At 36.3% G+C, this 17,213-nt stretch overlaps 1 protein-coding gene across 1 annotated transcript in view; it reads right to left on the bottom strand.

Annotated features, from left to right (window-relative positions):
* Positions 1–211: 211 nt before the first annotated feature.
* The window catches only part of tmem63c (transmembrane protein 63C), a 35,246-nt gene continuing 18,244 nt past the window's right edge, over positions 212–17,213 (bottom strand). The window contains exons 12-22 of the mRNA XM_067367698.1: positions 16,285–16,407; positions 14,226–14,379; positions 13,974–14,080; positions 9,042–9,128; positions 8,362–8,427; positions 8,105–8,267; positions 4,974–5,079; positions 4,121–4,288; positions 3,467–3,582; positions 1,287–1,361; positions 212–1,076 (exon numbers count right to left, since the gene is read on the bottom strand). Coding sequence (XP_067223799.1) covers positions 852–1,076; positions 1,287–1,361; positions 3,467–3,582; positions 4,121–4,288; positions 4,974–5,079; positions 8,105–8,267; positions 8,362–8,427; positions 9,042–9,128; positions 13,974–14,080; positions 14,226–14,379; positions 16,285–16,407 — 1,390 coding nt within the window. The 3' untranslated portion in view covers positions 212–851. The remainder of the gene's footprint in view (positions 1,077–1,286; positions 1,362–3,466; positions 3,583–4,120; positions 4,289–4,973; positions 5,080–8,104; positions 8,268–8,361; positions 8,428–9,041; positions 9,129–13,973; positions 14,081–14,225; positions 14,380–16,284; positions 16,408–17,213) is intronic.

Genomic DNA, 17,213 nt, shown 5'->3' with positions numbered 1-17,213 from the left:
ATGTCCTCTCACATATCCTCCCTAGACCAAATGACTGATTGAATTTCAGAGGAAAAAAATAAATAAATTATGCAATGAGTACCTCATTGACTTTGAAATCTACTGTAGTGCCAATTGACTGCACTACTGTGTATGTACAACACAACTGCTATTGTCACTGAAAAACAAACAGTAACTGGGAGCAATTGACGGCAAAAAAGGTTGAGGGTGTTAATAACAGTAATAATAATCTACTAATAGTAAACACATGAAAACAGCCTCTCAGCATAATGTTGCACAATTACGTACCATTGCTAAAATACAATTACTGAATAAAAATAACAATAATAAGCACAAACTGCAACAACAGCAAAGGGAGTTATAAGCAAATCAGACTTGCATGTCTGGAGCTTTGCCTCAACTCTTTGGAGCTGTATGATGTGGCTATGCATAAAAAAGTACATCAAAAAATCTGTCAAAATACAATGTTCCAAGCTTCAGTCAACCAAACCGTCAGATACCCATTAACATCATTAGAGAGAAAAGAAAAATATAGAAGATAGTAGAAAGCATAGTCCAAGCAAGAGAAGTGGACTGGTCTCTTTCTTTGACAGATCTTTGCTTTTATCCACTTCAGATATTTCTTTGAAAGCTCATCAAAGTCCTCAGAACTAAAACCGCCATGTCAGTGAATTCCCAACAAGCTTTTGAAGCAGTTTGCTTGGATGGATGCAATTTGTTGTCTTTTACTCGTAAATGGAGGTTCTAGAGGAAAAAAAAATTGCAGCATAGTGCCTCTTTATCAGCCACTAGCTAAGATGAGGCATGGGGCTTGAGCGTTAGTTAGGGAGAGGGGATGATGGGCAAGTTGGTCACTGGAAACCCACAGGACTGTCCATGAGAGGGCTCGGGCAACTGGCTTCTGGCTCATCCTTGAGTTCAGTCTCCAAAGTTTCTTCCAGATCCTTCTCCTCCACTCCTTCAGCGTCACGCGCTGAACTCTGGCTGTTCCCCATGGTGCCGTAGCTCTGGTGGGCCGGAGAAGGCATGGGAGTCAGTCCCAGCTCTGGCTCCAGCAGGACGGAGGCTATAAAAAGCTGAGAAGGGAAAGAATGAGAGGTGAGTAGGTGGAAAGCAAGAGTGTCATTTTTTTTTTGTTTATGCAACATGCTACAAGTGAAGTGCCTTTGACACTGTGAGTGGAAGCCTTAGAGGAGATGAGAGGAGCGAGAGAAATTAATTTCGTGAGAGGGACTTGAAATGAGAGTGTGATGAATTAAATGAGCTGTGACGGGATAAGCAGGTACATTAGCTGTGGTTGTGGTAGAAACAGCGTTTCGCTCTGCATCACTGAAGCCTCCTTCTGTCGTCTGATCGGACATCTGAAACAAAGCAGAATATCAATCACTTTTTACTGCCTGAAGACATTGTTCTCCTAAAAACATCTTTAAGAGCTTTTTCTCAAAGCTCATCTTCTGTTGACAAGGTGTTGTAAAGGTCACAATCATACACTTTACTGTTTTACAAACATAACTGTCAATATACACTATATAGACAAAAGCATTGGGATGCCCAGCCATTACACCAACAGGGAATGCAAGAACATCATTCTAAATACATAGACATTAATATGGAGTTGATCCCCTTTTTGCAACTATAACAACTCTTCTGATAAGGCTTTCCACAATATTTTGTAGTGCTTCTGTGGGAATTTTTGCCCATTCATCCAGTAGAGCATTTGTGGTGTCAGGCACTGATGAGAAGGCAATGGCTCATAATTTCCGTTCCAGTTTATCCCAAAAGTGTTTGATGGGGTTGAGGTCAGGGCTCTGTGTGAGCCAGTCAAGTTCTTCCACACCAAACTCATCCAACTATGTCTTTATGCGGCATGGAGCAGTCGTGGCCTAATAGTTAGAGAGTCAGACTGGTAACCTGAAGGTTGTGGGGTCAATTCTCAATACTGGCAATGAAATGACTGAGATGCCCTTGAGCAAGGCACCTAACCCCCAATCGCTGCCCGGGCACCACAACAAAATGGCTGCCCACTGCTGACTTGGAACTGAATTGCAAAGGTGGCATCCGATCACAGTACCACACTTGAATTCACTGAGCTCTTCAGAACAACCCCTTTTTTTCTACAAATGTTCGTAAATGCAGACTGCATGGCTAGGTACTTGATTACATACATCTGAGGCAATTGGAACACCTGAATTCAATAATTAAGAGGTGTGTCCCAATGCTTTCGTCCATATAGTGTATGTTCATTTGGGATCATACAATTCACACATTAGTGAGCAGACATGGATGAGACATGGATGGTATTAAAGGTATACATTTTTATAATTTTTAGTTCATGCACTCCATGGGACTCAAACCCATGACCTTGGGTGATATTTGCCCCATTAAATTTGCTTTTCAGGAGCAAAAGAGAAGTTTTCTAAATGTATTAAATGGTCATTTAGGAATTAAGTATGTGGCGTCTTTATGAATGAGTCATTGAATCATTCAGTCAATCGATTTGTTTAAAAATGGAGATTCATTCAGTAAAGAAACACTACTGTGTGTTGCTCGGAGACACAACGGTTATGTTTTGGTTTGGCTCTGTTCTGGTTCTGTTCCATGCTTGTGTATGATGAACTAGTTTCTTCATGTGTGCCAGTTAGCCTAATTAACCTGTTATTCATTTAGTTGATTAGTTTGGTCTGTCTAGTTAAGCTCTCCAGTTCTTTGTCAGTTCTTGTTGAGTTATGTTTGGCTGATTCTGCTCTTGTCTTCAGCTCCTGAGTTCATTGGTAAACATAAAACTGCTGCGTTTCGATCCTTTATTCATCTTTATTTTCAACCCAATTGTGAGAACTATATCATAGGATATAAATATCAAAAAACAAGACGTGTGCCCCAATTCGTGTACTTATGCACTATTCTATGACATTTTTAAGTATAAATAGTGCAAGTAGTGTGTTCACACAGAAAATTCCAAAAAGAAAAAGTGCACTTTAAATACCCGGATGATTCACTAAATTAATGAAAAAAACTAAGTGTGGAATGTTGGACACTTCATGCATTTAACTGTCGCAGCTATAATTACATTTTGGAGAGGGAGGGCATTCAGACTCCGATGTTGAATGACAAAATAACCTTATAAAATCCATACACTACATGGATGAGTACATAATGCATAAGTACATAGTGTACAAGTGCATAGTGTATAGTGCGTCATTTGGGACGCAGACTCATACAGGGGCATTTTTTTTGCCTCCGTATCTTGAATTTTGGGGGCAATTTTTATTAATTTTGTTGGCAGTTTTGACCTCATTCATTTCCACTCATGTCGTAAAAAATGCCAGGGTCATATTTCACCTTAATATCAAAAGTAAAAAAAATATATAACCTTGACTTTCACTCATTAACTTATGAACATTACAATTTTACCAGCATATGCACCATGTTTCTACAAAACATCAAGATCAAAGTTAACATGGCTGACCTGATAGCTTGTTGATCTGTCAGGTTGTAGTTTTTTCAGACAAAAGCCAAAGCAGGAGAAGACAATACAGCACAGGAGAGTTATGAAGGTGAACAGAGTGATGGGCTGCACTGGACCTGCACAAGAGATAAAACATGAGGTAATGCTTTAATGTGGAACAGAGTTGGAGACATGATTTTGTGGTTTTGGTCTTAAGATCTCTCAAAACCACATAAACATGGCCTTGGTCTGGGTCTGGGTCTCATTACTAGTCTCTTGGTTTGGGTCTGGTTCTAGAAATGTAATTTATTATATCTTTAGACAAGACCACAGTCTTGACTGCAATTTCCAAAAAACTGAATTTACCTCAGGCAAAGGTCAGCAAAGTATTTTATCCATTACAAAGTATTTGCAAGGATTGTCATGGCTCTAATTAGCTACCGTCAAAGCATAAATTCCACATTTACTCCATTTCAGTTTATTACAATAGACAGTCTGGTTCTTGGTCTGAGTCTTGGGGATTAGATCTGTATCTGGTCCCTCTAAGTGGAAGATTCAGAAATAAGGAAATAGCTTGGAACATTTGGAAGTAACGTTTTCATAAAGTTGGATTCAAAATCCACTTCCAAAAATTTGAGGGGCACAATTTAACATGAAGTTTCTGTGTGAACCTACCCAGTCTGAGCACAGAGAAGAACAGCAACCAGAACATGCAGAGAATGGGCGCCAACACCACTTGACTGATGGCGGCCGAATGGATCCGCTGGCTGAGCTTTGTAGGTATATAGGCGTAGTAGATATTATACCGATCTACCATGTGCTTCAGCACAAGGTAAAGCAACCCTGCAAAATGAACAGAGCTGGAGTTATCAAATAATCTTTCTAAATTACAGTGTAATTTTTAAAAGTGCTTTTTAGATGATTCAGCAGCAATGCTTTGTAGGTAAAGTCATCTTGTATGAAGTTTTTACGTCCTTTTATGCTACTGCACAAAATATTTGTATATTTACCTGTTTACATAGACCACATGTGAGTGCAAGTTGCCAAATGAATTCAGAACTAAGTGAAAAATCATGATGATGGATGTCAGCCTATAGTAAATAAACAGTCATAGTATGTATTGGTGGCAGAACAGGCGTGGAGTGGGCGTCTGGATCTCGGCTAGACGGGTCGGAGCGTCTGGAAGACTACAGCGGGTTCGCACCTAGCGGCCATGTCACACCGCGATACTGAGATGCTGTTGGAGATACGGCTCAGACGCCCACACACTGACTGAGGACGGGAACGAGGTATTAGAACATGCACAGAGGTAGAAATGAAGAGTGACAGAAAGAAAAAGCCGTGGGTAAAAAGGAACAGAGAAAATGAGAGAAAGAGAAAAATATGACTCAAATGGTGCAGTGGAGATGATAGACAAATGGATTCGAGTGCAAATTGGGAGGAAAGTGAAATTAGGGAGGAGGACAAGAAGTACTAAAAGAAAAGTCTGTCTGTTGAAAAATACAACCCTAAAATTATGCAGACTCACCAAAAGGTACAATGATGGGGCAGGTGATGCTGTAGGTCATACTGACTGAAAATATGCACATGGTCCAGGCATACTCAAGACCGAATTGAAACTCGTAGGCCTGACTCTGAGGGTGAGAATGGAGAAATAGGTTGTTAGTGTATTTAATGCCATTTAATGTATACGTTTTGGTGATTAACAATCACTAAGAACAGCTGTTGTATGGAAAAGAGTTGTGTAAAGATTCTTTAGATTCTCCTTTAGTGCACAGTAAAAATAACAGTGAATGTGTTTGGAATTACATGAATGTGAATAAATGAGTTTTTTATAAGAGAACTTTCCCATTAGGAACTCTAGAATTTATTTATTTTTTTAAATTTTTAAAAAACATTTATTTTTGGCGTTTTTGCCTTTATTATGATAGGACAGTGATTAGACAGGAAGCGAAGTGGGAGAGAGAGGGGGACGGGATCGGGAAAGGACCACGAGCCGGGACTCGAACTCGGGTCGCCCGAAGCGCACTGGCGCTACATGTCGGTGCGCTGCCCATGAGGCCATCGGCGCCCTATGAGTATAAGTTTAATTATATAAATGTATGTTTATGTATATTAAACACTCTATCATTCACATTTTTTTAAAAAGAAATAAATACTTTTATTCAACAAGGATGCATTAAATTGATAAAAAAAGTGACAATCAAGACTTTTACATTGATACAAAAAAAATTTAAAATAAATGCTGTTCTTTTGAACTTTCTATTCATTAAAGAGTACTGAAAAAATGCATCACGATTTCCACAACAGTTTTCAACATTGATAATAAACCTATTAAATTGATAATCAGCATATTAGCATGATTTTGAAAGGATCATGTAACACTAAACACTGAAGTAATGGCTGCTGAAAATTTAGCTTTGCCCACACAGGAATAAACTATATTTGAAAATATACTATAATAGAAAACTTTTTTTTTTTTTTTTTACAATTGTAATAGTTTTTCATTATATTAATGTCAAGATTGTGTTCCTGGACTTTTATTTTGATGTTCTTTTGTCTTGTTTTGCCTGTGTTCAGTTCCTGTGTATTTAGTTCATGTTTCCTTAGTTGCAATAGTTATTTATTGTTTCATTGATTAGTGTCTCACCTGTTACTCATCATCTTGTGTATTTAAACCCTCAGGGCCCTATAATACACCCGGCGCAATGCGACGCAAGGCGCAGCGCAAGTGTGTTTGCTAGTTTGCGTCCGGCGCCGTTCGCGTTTTCCTGTTCAGTGCCACGTCCTTAAATTAGTAAATGCATTTGCGCCAGTTAGTGCACCCATGGGCGTGATGGTCTAAAAAAAGAGGTGTGTTCAGGCGCATTGCCGGCGCATTGCTATTTTAAGGAGCTGAAAATAGACTACGCCATTGACTTTAGACTTTAGACCAGGTTTGAGTTGGTCTATGGCGAAATATTTTTTTGTTAGAGCGCGTTGGTAGAAACAACAGTGCGCGTTGACTTTGCTTATTACACACAGGGATGCGCATCACACTAACATGCCGAATATTAAAAACAAAAGGATTACAGTGTAAAAGAATATTATTGTGTAGGCTACATAAATATAAAAATGTAATGATGAATAGTTATTGCGTGTATTAGAATTAGGCTACCTTTTTTTAATTCAGCCTATTACTACTTATAATGATGAACGAAATTGGCTAATTAATTGAACAATCGTGCCAATACACACACATATATATTAACTGACTCATTGCGCGGAGCTATTTGAAAGCCTGCATTTGCAATTTAACTTCGCGCACGAGCAGATCGGGGTCTTTGCTTGAAAAGCGTTCAGCTTTTCCGCCAACAAATTCCGCCATGTAAATAGCAATCCGCCATGGCGCGAGCGCATCTCGCTCTTAAAGGGAATGGGAGATGACACTCTGATTGGTTTATTGAACGTTACGCCCATTACTCATTAAGAGAATAGGGACAAACCATTTCAAAAATGCGCCCCGGCGCACGGACCATATTTCCGTCGTTAAAATAGCAAAAGTGGATTTGGACACACCCTGAGTGCACCTGCACCGTGCGCTTTACACTTTGCGTTTATATCATTAAAATAGGGCCCCATGTCTTCGTCTATTCCTTGTCTTGTGTGAAAGGGATAGTTCACCCAAAAATGAAAATTTGATGTTTATCTGCTTACCCCCAGGGCATCCAAGATGTAGGTGACTTTGTTTCTTCAGTAGAACACAAATGATGATTTTTAACTCCAACTGTTGCAGAGACAAATTCAAATTAAACCCTGCGGCTCGTGATGACACATTGATGTCCTAAGACATGAAATGATTGGTCTGTGCGAGAAACCGAACAGTATTTATATCATTTTTTTACCTCTAATACACCACTATGTCCAACTCCTTCCCTACCCTTCCCTATTTTACTTATGGAAAAAAACGCAACTGGCGCCGCGTTCGTTCTGTAAGTTGAATAGGGAAGGCGTAGGACATACAGCATAAGCTTTTTGAAGAATATGGAAAGCAGAAGCATCGTTTCACTAGATAAGACCCTTAATCCTCAACTGGTATTGTTTAAAGCCCTTTGAAGTGGACTAATCCTTTAAACTACGCCAGAGCGCGTACATACCTCACGCACTCGATGCCATGCACAAGGCAAAAAATTATATAAATACTGTTCGGTTTCTCACACAAACCGATCTTTTCGTGTCTTAGGACATCAATGTGTCGTCACGAGCTGCAGGATTTAATTTGGATTTGTCTGTGCATGTTTTTTTTTACTTTTATAGATTTTGTTTCCATTGACATGCATTATACGACTGACAGACTGCAACAGTTGGAGTTAAAAATCATCATTTATGTTCTACTGAAGAAACAAAGTCACCTACATCTTGGATGCACTGGGGGTAAGCAGATAAACATCAAATTTTCATTTTTGGGTGAACTATCTCTTTAACGGTTTGTGCTGGAATGTATTTTTGTATGGTTCCTGGTGTTTATTAAATGTTATATCATTGTTCATCTGCGTCAAACATCTTTGTCTGGATTATCAAGTCAAGCCAGCATGTGACAATAATTGTTTTTACTGTATTTTGCACTAAATAAATGCGCCCTTGTTGAGAATTTCTAACTCACTATACAGATTGACTCACTCTTTTAACATGGATGCGCTCAGCTTTAGATTTGGCGAAGCAAAGGCGAAGAGAGTACACCAGTAGAGCAGGAATACGCAGAAGCTCCATGGCTGTTCCGATCAGACTCGACGTGATCACGTAGTTCACAAAAAAAGCTCCATTATCAGGCAAAAACACACACCTGAGGGGATAAAACAAATTGGGTCTCAACAAATTATGCATGTTCTAAATAAATTAACCAACAGCTGTAGATTTAGGGAACAGAAAGAACTTACTGAAACTTTATATCTGTTTCATCCAGGAAGTGGATGTCAAAAAGCCACCTGAAGAACAAATCCAAACTGGAGAGCAGACAAGAGAATATAGAATATTTAATACTGAACATTATTTGGACACTTTAAACTATATGAGTGTCAAAGTCTCAGCCTTTAACCAACTGGTCTAAAGGTGATTTTTAGTGGATGTATGATGTCAGTTTACCCTTAAGGTGTCCTAGTAGAGTAATGCGTGTAGTTTATCACATTAACTATGAATATGATCCACTAATGTTTGGCAACCACAAAGTGTCTAGAGCCTATATCTATTGTTTTACGTTGTGAGTTAAAACATGCTATAAATTAAACAATTTAAAAATGAGGTTAATAAAAAAATATTCTTCTTTTATAAACATTTAAAATTTCTGAGTTTAAAGTCATTTTGATATTTTGTGGGGATCACAACATGTTTAGGTGGCGTAACTGTGGGGATTGTAAAAAGGAAAGTAGCCTTATTAAAATTCTTTACATACAGTACTATATATGTATGTGGGTCAAAGACAATGATAAATAAGTATGTCCTACTTATGCAAACATGTTTTTTGTAAAGGAAATGCTTATTCTGAGACAAAATGACAGGCCAACCTTGAAAAGCTTTTATTTACGTGTTATTTTACATATAATTTTTGTAGGATGTTTACCTGGAAAGACCAAGTGACGGTAGAATGATTACCATGAAGACAAGCAGTAAAAAGCATTTGTGCATAGTGACCTGATTCTCACCGGACCTGAGAGAGACACATTACACAAGACACAAGAAGATTCAAATGATTACAACTGAACCAAACAATTAGAATAAATAGATTAAAGTCACCATGATATTAAAATAGACAATTGTTATATTTTTTATGGAATATTGCTATATTCTAAATTATCAGCATCATCTCTTCTCTGATGACGTGTTTGCTGACGTGAGGACGGGGCAACCTGTTACTCACATGAGATCGACCGATAGCAAACCACAACAATCCATGGACAAAATCAAGTCCCGCCCTACATGTTTTCTTGTTCGAGAAGCAGTTTCACACGGATATACGTCACAACAGTGAAGAAAAGACTATCGCAGCTTCTGTTTCATGTCGACTTGTTCACTTCTGAATTAAAATTTCCTGATAATTTACTCACCCCCATGTCATCCAAGATGTTCATGTCTTTTTTTCTTCAGTCGAAATCAAATTAAGGTTTTTGAGGAAAACATTCCAGGATTTTTCTCCTTATAGTGGACTTCAGAGGTGTACAATGGGTTGAAGGTCCAAATTAAACGATACCAGACGAGGAATAAGGGTCTTATCTAGCGAAACGTTCTGTAGTTTTCTAAAAAAAAAAAAAAAAAATAGAAATGTATATACTTTTTAACCACAAATGGTCATTTTGCACTGCTCTGCGATCCGCCATGCATTACGTAATCTCGTAGGAAAGGTCAAGTAGGGCGGAAGTACCGCGATAGGGCGAAAAACTCCATTTCATTTTCTCCTCCAACTTCAAAATCGTCCGACATCATTCTTTTACTATTTTTTTTTTTGTAAAGGCCGACTTAGTCTTTGCACATTCGCTTTGTAAACACATCACGCGTGACCCTTTCAACGTGATTACGTAATGCGTGGCACATCGCAGAGCATTTGTGGTTAAAAAGTGTATACATTTTTATTTTTTTAGAAAATGAACAATCGTTTCACTAGATAAGACCCTTATTCCTTGTCTGGGATCGTGTAGAGCCCTTTGAAGCTGCACTGAACCACCATTGTACCCCAGTGAAGTCCACTATATGGAGAAAAATCCTGGGATGTTTTCCTCAGAAACCTTAATTTCTTTTCGACTGAAGAAAGACAGACATGAACATCTTCGGTGACATGGGGGTGAGTAAATTATCAGGAAATTTTAATTCAGAAGTGAACTAATCTTTTAAATAATAATAAATAAACAGACTACCATATTATTACATGCTTCTACTATTCCATTATTTTCTATTTTTTATTTTATTTTATTAGTTTATTTAACAGGGACAATGCAGTATAACATTGCTACAATTTCAAGCAGCCGATGCTCCACATACAGGCTTCTAGCCAAAGGCTAATTTGCAGCCCCAGTCCCTGGTTAGGCTTTTTTTTTAACAACAGTTAAACAAAAATCACACAAAAAAACTAAACAAAAGATAAAAAATATAACAATAATAAAAAAGCTGAGACTGTGCATGACCATCAGTGTTCACAAACCTGCTGTTGTTTGAACCACTTTTTTAAATTTCTTTGAAAAATGTTTAACTCTGTTTGCATTTTCAGTTCAACTGGCAGGCTATTCCAGAGCAGTACACCTTGAACTGAAAATGTGAATTGTGCAAATTTTGTTTTCCTTTTTGGTATTGTGCAATTTTGATTAGTTGCACCTCTTGTAGTGATCCCCTTACTACTCTGTTTTGATATTAATTGGCATATAATTTCTGGAGCAAGATTATGTACACATTTAAACACCATTTTAATAAGAGACAAATTTATAAAATTTTCAAAACTAAGTAAACTATATTTTTGTAAAACATTACAATGATCTATTTGATTTCTTGTCCAAAATTTTTAGTGTTTGTTTATATAGAGATCTAAAAGGTTTGATAGTCAGTTGAGGAACCTGACTCCAAACAATCGCACAATAAGATAAATGTGAGAAGACCATTGCATGCATTTTCACACCAGTTTGTCTATTTGACATGTTTTGTGGGTAAAGTCCACATAAAACCATGCTGGCAGCCCAATCCTTCCCTAATGTGAAGTATTTCAGAGTAAAAATTTAAATGTATTATCTAAATACTCAATTCTGATTTCATGTTGACTTTTATGTTGAGTGTATATTAATCATTAAATTGTTTCCACTGTAAATACAAGTCCACAACTGTTTTCTGCAGGTACCGCAGTTGCACAATACAGAGTGTTTGATCCACATGAACTATAATGTGACTCTGTGAAAGACGCCGCCAGTCTGCATATGATTATTCCCTTGTTGTGATCACTATGACAACAAGCCTGGAGAGGCAAGCAGAGAGTGCAAGAGAGAGGGACACCATGTAAACGTGTTGTGCATGGGTGGGTGGGAGACTGAGACTGGGTTGGGGGTTGTTCTGCAGTTATGCAATATGTTTGTGTGCTGATATGAACATGTTTATGCAATAGATTTAAGCTGCGTAGCAAATACAAACTTATCCTGGTTATTGGGACAACACCATATTTTTGTAACCATCATATGTGTGTATGAATGTATTAAGTATGTGTATGATTGTGGTGTATATATGTTGATTAAAGGGATAGTTCACCAAACCTGTAGTTGTACCTGTAAACCATGAAGTTCCAAACCTATATAAACTGCATTCTACTGTGGAACATAAAACCAACATTCTTCAAAATATCTTCTGCAGAAGAAAGAAAGTCATCCAGGTTTGGAACTGCATGAGCGTGAGTAAATGATGACAGAATTTTCATTTTTGGGTGAACTATACCTTTAATATAATGTGAGGAACGTTGGGACAGTATCAGGAGGGAAGAAATTTCACGGGAGGCAAGAATTTTGGCCTGAGTTGCTTCATAAATGTATTATTCACATGTGTATAATATTTGTAGTTATGAATCAAGCAACACCTTCCCTCCATTTCTCATTACCATTATAAGGAAAATCCCATTCTCACTAACTTTAATGTAAAAAATAATATATTAGTTTACTTAAAGGGTTAGTTCACCCAAAAATAAAACATTTCTGTCATTAATTACTCACCCTCATGTTGTTCCACACCTGTAAGACCTTAGTTCATTTTCGGAACACAAATTAAGATATTTTTGAAAAAATCTGATGGCTCAGTGAGGCCTGCATTGCCAGCAAGATAATTAACACTTTCAGATGCCCAGACTAAAGTTGTATTTAAAACAGTTCATGTGAGTACAGTGGTTCAACCTTAATGTTATGAAGTGACGAGAATACTTTTTGTATACTTTGTAGTTTGATACGTGCTCCGAACCACTGATTTGAAACAAAAGATTTGTAAAGCTTCAAAGCTTCATGAAGCAGTGTTTTGAAATCACACATCACTAGATATTGTTGCATAAAGAAAATATCTTAATTTGTGTTCCAAAGATGAACGAAGGTCTTATGGGTGTGGAACGTCATGTGGGTGAGTAATTAATGACAGAATTTTCATTTTTGGGTGAACTAACCCTTTAACCCTCTGGTGCTGTTCGGTCATTTTTGACTGAATTTTTTTTTTTTTTTTTTTTTTTTTACTTCATCAGAATGGTATGAAACTTGGTAAAGGTTTTGGCACTTGCTATGTGAACACACACAAAAAACATGGACATGATTCGAAAAGTTTAAATGACAGCATTGGAAATGAACGGGAAGCAAATTTCATCTAGTGGAAACGTTTGGTACTGCGCCCAAACAAATTCTTACTGAATGCTTATTTTTTGTGATATCATCTTCAAATTTGGAACACAACATGTTGAGATTAATGGCTTTGATCTTCTCATATTTTTAGAGTAAAATATATTTTTCATATAAAACTTAAAAAAAGTATGCATATTCATATTAAACTTAAACTTCTATTTTTTTTTTTTTTTTACTATTTTCACTTCAGCAGTAACTGCCAAGTGTCTTCTTTAAAAAGAGACCAAACTTAACCCACCAAAGCATTCAAGAATTACAACAGTTTAAGATGGAAATTTTAAGGTCTATGCTCAAAAAGTGATTAACAGGTAATGGATCATAATGGATCATAATGGATCATAACTATTCCATAAATATAATCTAATACCATAAACTCCCCTAAAAATACAAAATATTAATAAATAAATTAAAAAAAAAAACATTATCTAACTGAAACATAGTAAATTTAATTCATTGTAATAATTTTTTTTTTTTTTGATTGCCATGTGAGCAGCACCAGAGGGTTAAAGGTTTTTTTTTTTTTTTTATTGTGGTAGAATTTGTTGTATATTATGGACATTAAAATGTTAAAAATTAGTATCAAGACTAAATTTTAATATTTAAAATATTTTTTTAAATATACACTATACTGTGCACAAGTTTTTTTTTAAATAGGCTAAATGAATATTTTTATTCAGCAAAAATGCATTACATTTATCAAATTGATTAAATAGAGCGAAAAGACATAATGTTAAAAGTAATGGCTGCAAGAAATTCAGCTTTTAAAATATATTGAAATAGATCACAGTTATTTTAAATTGTAGTACTATTTTACAATAGTACTGTATTTTGATCAAATAAATGCAGCCTTAGTGAGTATAAAATACTTCTTTTTACAAAAACAATAAAAAATCGGAATTGTAGTGTATCATCCAAATGCATTTGGTAACAAATTCAAGTTGTTTTAACATCCGACAGGGATTAGTAACTAACTGTTGAAATAAGTATTTAATTAATTGAATAATTGTGTTAATAAGATAATGATTTAATTTTAATTATATGTACAATTTTTGTTTTATGTACATTGGAGTAAAAAGACCTCCCTGCCATAGCTTTCCCATATTTATACACAGACTGGAAGAGTTTAAAGTCAGACGGTGGAAACGGCATCATACCTGGTCCAGTGGTACTCAAAGAAAGATGAATAGTACACAATGAAGGGCAGGAGAATGGAAAAGGCCCAAAGGAGCAGGGTGGGGAAGAACTGGGTAATTACTGGGTTCTAGACAGTAGAAGACAGTAAAAGATCAAATTCAAAACATTCAACTTCCGAAAACAACACAAAAAAGCACTTTCAGTTTTATTTTATATTCTAATGTGGCGTAATACAGCCGTACGATTATAAAACTTCTTTGATGGTCACTGACCCTTAAGCTTTCAACTGGCCGAGTGACGTTGAACTTGTCCATAGTGTTTACGATGATAGCAGGGGTTGTGAGAAAGAAGAGCAAGAGGAAGAGCATAATGTTGAGCAGGACGCAGCGGAGCCACCAGCGAGAACCGCACACTGACAGATTTTCCCTGGAAGAACACAGGCACCAATCAACACGACAAGGTCTTTACAACAGTTACAGGACAGAGTGTGAGTGCTCTCCAAGAATAAGTGCTGCTGTTATATAAATGGGAAGGTTTGTGCTGGAAAACCCAGCCTAAGCTGGTTAGCTGGTCTCCCAGACTGACCAAGATGGTATTCAGCTGGTTTAGCTAGTGGTCTTCCAGCGCAAAAGTACACAAAACACTTTTAGAACTAGCAAAAGTGCCCCAATCCTCTGTGAAACAAGCTTAGACCGGTTAAAGTTTGCAGCAACAGCAACAGTCTGATATAGAAAATGATAATCCAAAAAATATATATTTTTAAACAAATAAAACACAAAATCTAAATAATAATAAAAAAGTTTGTACATGTGTTTGAGTGTCATATGTGATCAAGTAAGTCACTTCTGCAGCCCGGTAAATGTTCATCTTGAAATATTACTCGTAATACAAAAGTTATTCTCACTTTTATATACATATAAAAATCAGTAAATGTTTTAAAGCAAAAAGAAACGTTTTCAGAATGATACTAAAAGGTCTTTTACTTGCTAAAAAAAGTATAAACTATCATTAATCAGACAACAGAAGGTATGCAGTAGATTGTGTACAACAGGTTTTTTCAGCAAAGTTTTGATAATTTTGATAATTTGTGTATCAAATATGATACAGTACACTTTAAAGGGTTAAAAGGATTGTTCACAAAAAAATTAAATTTATGACATTATGAAGGTTCATGTCGTTCCAAACCTTTATGACTTTATTTCCTCTGCAGAACACAAAAAAAGACATTTTGAAAAATCAAAAGGGCTCAAAACAACACTGAACCTCATTTACTTTAATTGAATGGACATTAAAAATTATTTCTGTTCCGCAAAAGAAAAATCTCACACATTCTTTTTTGATTTCAGTAAACTGAACTTAATTTACTGTGTTTATCCAGCTTATTTGTCCAATGTTTTTAAATTGACAAAATAAAAAACCTAAAATAAAAGTTCTCTCTTTTGGGAAGTGAACAAAATAGGAACAAAATATAATGAGTTTTTTTTTTTTTTTTTTTTTTTTTTTCAGTGCAGGTTTGGAACAACGTAAGGATGAGTAAATGAAAGAATTTTCATATATTTTAGGTGAAATACCCCTTTAAGTAAAAGCAGTGCACATGAAAGGCATAAAAATGAGAATGAGCTTTACATAAAGCGCAAACAAATACCTTTCAAAAGTAATTATTTCCACTGAATAATTTTCCAAAACTGCAAAACCATTCACTCTATAAATGCAGTGCTACAAAACATTGAACTCATGGGCTACACTGACCTGGAAAACATTCACACTTCAATAAATTGTTTTAATAAGAAGCAAACATGCTAAAACATTAGAGCTTATATCTATAAAAAAAAAGTCTTTAATTCAGACAAACGCACACACACACACACACACACACACACACACACACACACACACACACACACACACACACACACACACACACATGTCCAGTCAAGCAGAAAGACGGACTGACACTGTCCCCCCCCACACACACACCCACACACACTAACACTCACTCAATATATGATTCTCAACACATATTATGTAAGAGATATAATGGCTTTCACAGTGGCTGTCTAGGCACACACTCAGATTGAGACTTAATTAATCCAATTTCATCTCTCAAATCCAAGTGTAATGCCTGGAACAAAGCATGTCATGAAAAATATATATGACTCCAACTTTGGAGATCACAGTTAGCATAACTGTATACTCAGAAAAAACTTTAAATAAAACATCACATAAAACACTGTAAATCTGGATCATTTCGTGAAAGCAATAACCTCATTGCGGCTATTCCTATACTTTTTCCTAATTCAAGATATAGATGTGGTTATCATGTCAACTTACCAGATGATGTCATTGGGGGCAGGGGCATACGAAATGCCCCACTGATGGGAGCGCACCACTGTGGTGATGCTGGACTGCTGGGGTCTGTGTCGGCAGCAGGCTCGGCTGTAATCTTTCACAATGCTGCAGAAACATAAGCACAGAGGCTTATATATTTAAGCAATAGTGTATAAGAGAACATATATTATGAAGGTAATCTACTCAGTTGAGTACAAAATATTGTGTTTTTTAACATACTGTATTGATCAATCAGTGTTGTATATAATATATATAAAGCTGTTTGTTTACTAGTAGTATACTAAAAAAAATCTTTATAAGTTGCAAAAGTTTGGTCTGATGTACAGGTGTCTTGAATTTTTTTTTGACCCATGGTCAATTATTCCTTATTTAATGGGGACCTATTATGCACCTTTTACAAGATGTAATATAAATCTCTAGTGTCCCCAGAATGTGCCTGTGACGTTTCAGCTCAAAATACCCCATAGATCATTTATTATAGTTTTAATATAATTTATTATAGTCAAATTTGCCCCTATTTGGGTGTTAGCAAAAACAGGCCATTTTTGTGTGTGTCCCACACTCAAAAAAATGAACTTTCACTGTTGTTAGTTTCACTCAAACCACCCTTGTTCACATTACTTAAAAAACTCTTGTAACTACATGAACGTAATTTAACTGCGTTGTTTCTACTAAAATTGAGTATTGTCAGCTTAGTAAGTGTTTGTTCAGTCAACTTAACATTGCTGTGTGAAACGCACACATTATTGTTGACAATTAACTGTGCAGTGGATCCGTAGTTCCCAGCATGCTTTGCAAGGGACTGCATTAGGAGAGTAAATTTAGGAATTAAAGTGTTATTTTTTGTGTTTTTCAGTAAAGGGAAAGATGTTGTTAGTTTATGTTAGTGTTTAATGTTCAGTTATGTTGGA

Source organism: Chanodichthys erythropterus, chromosome 18 (genome assembly GCF_024489055.1).
Source record: "Chanodichthys erythropterus isolate Z2021 chromosome 18, ASM2448905v1, whole genome shotgun sequence".
Lineage (NCBI taxonomy): Eukaryota > Metazoa > Chordata > Actinopteri > Cypriniformes > Xenocyprididae > Chanodichthys > Chanodichthys erythropterus.
The sequence above is the reverse complement of the archived record's forward strand: the minus strand, read 5'-3'. Positions and strand labels throughout refer to the sequence as shown.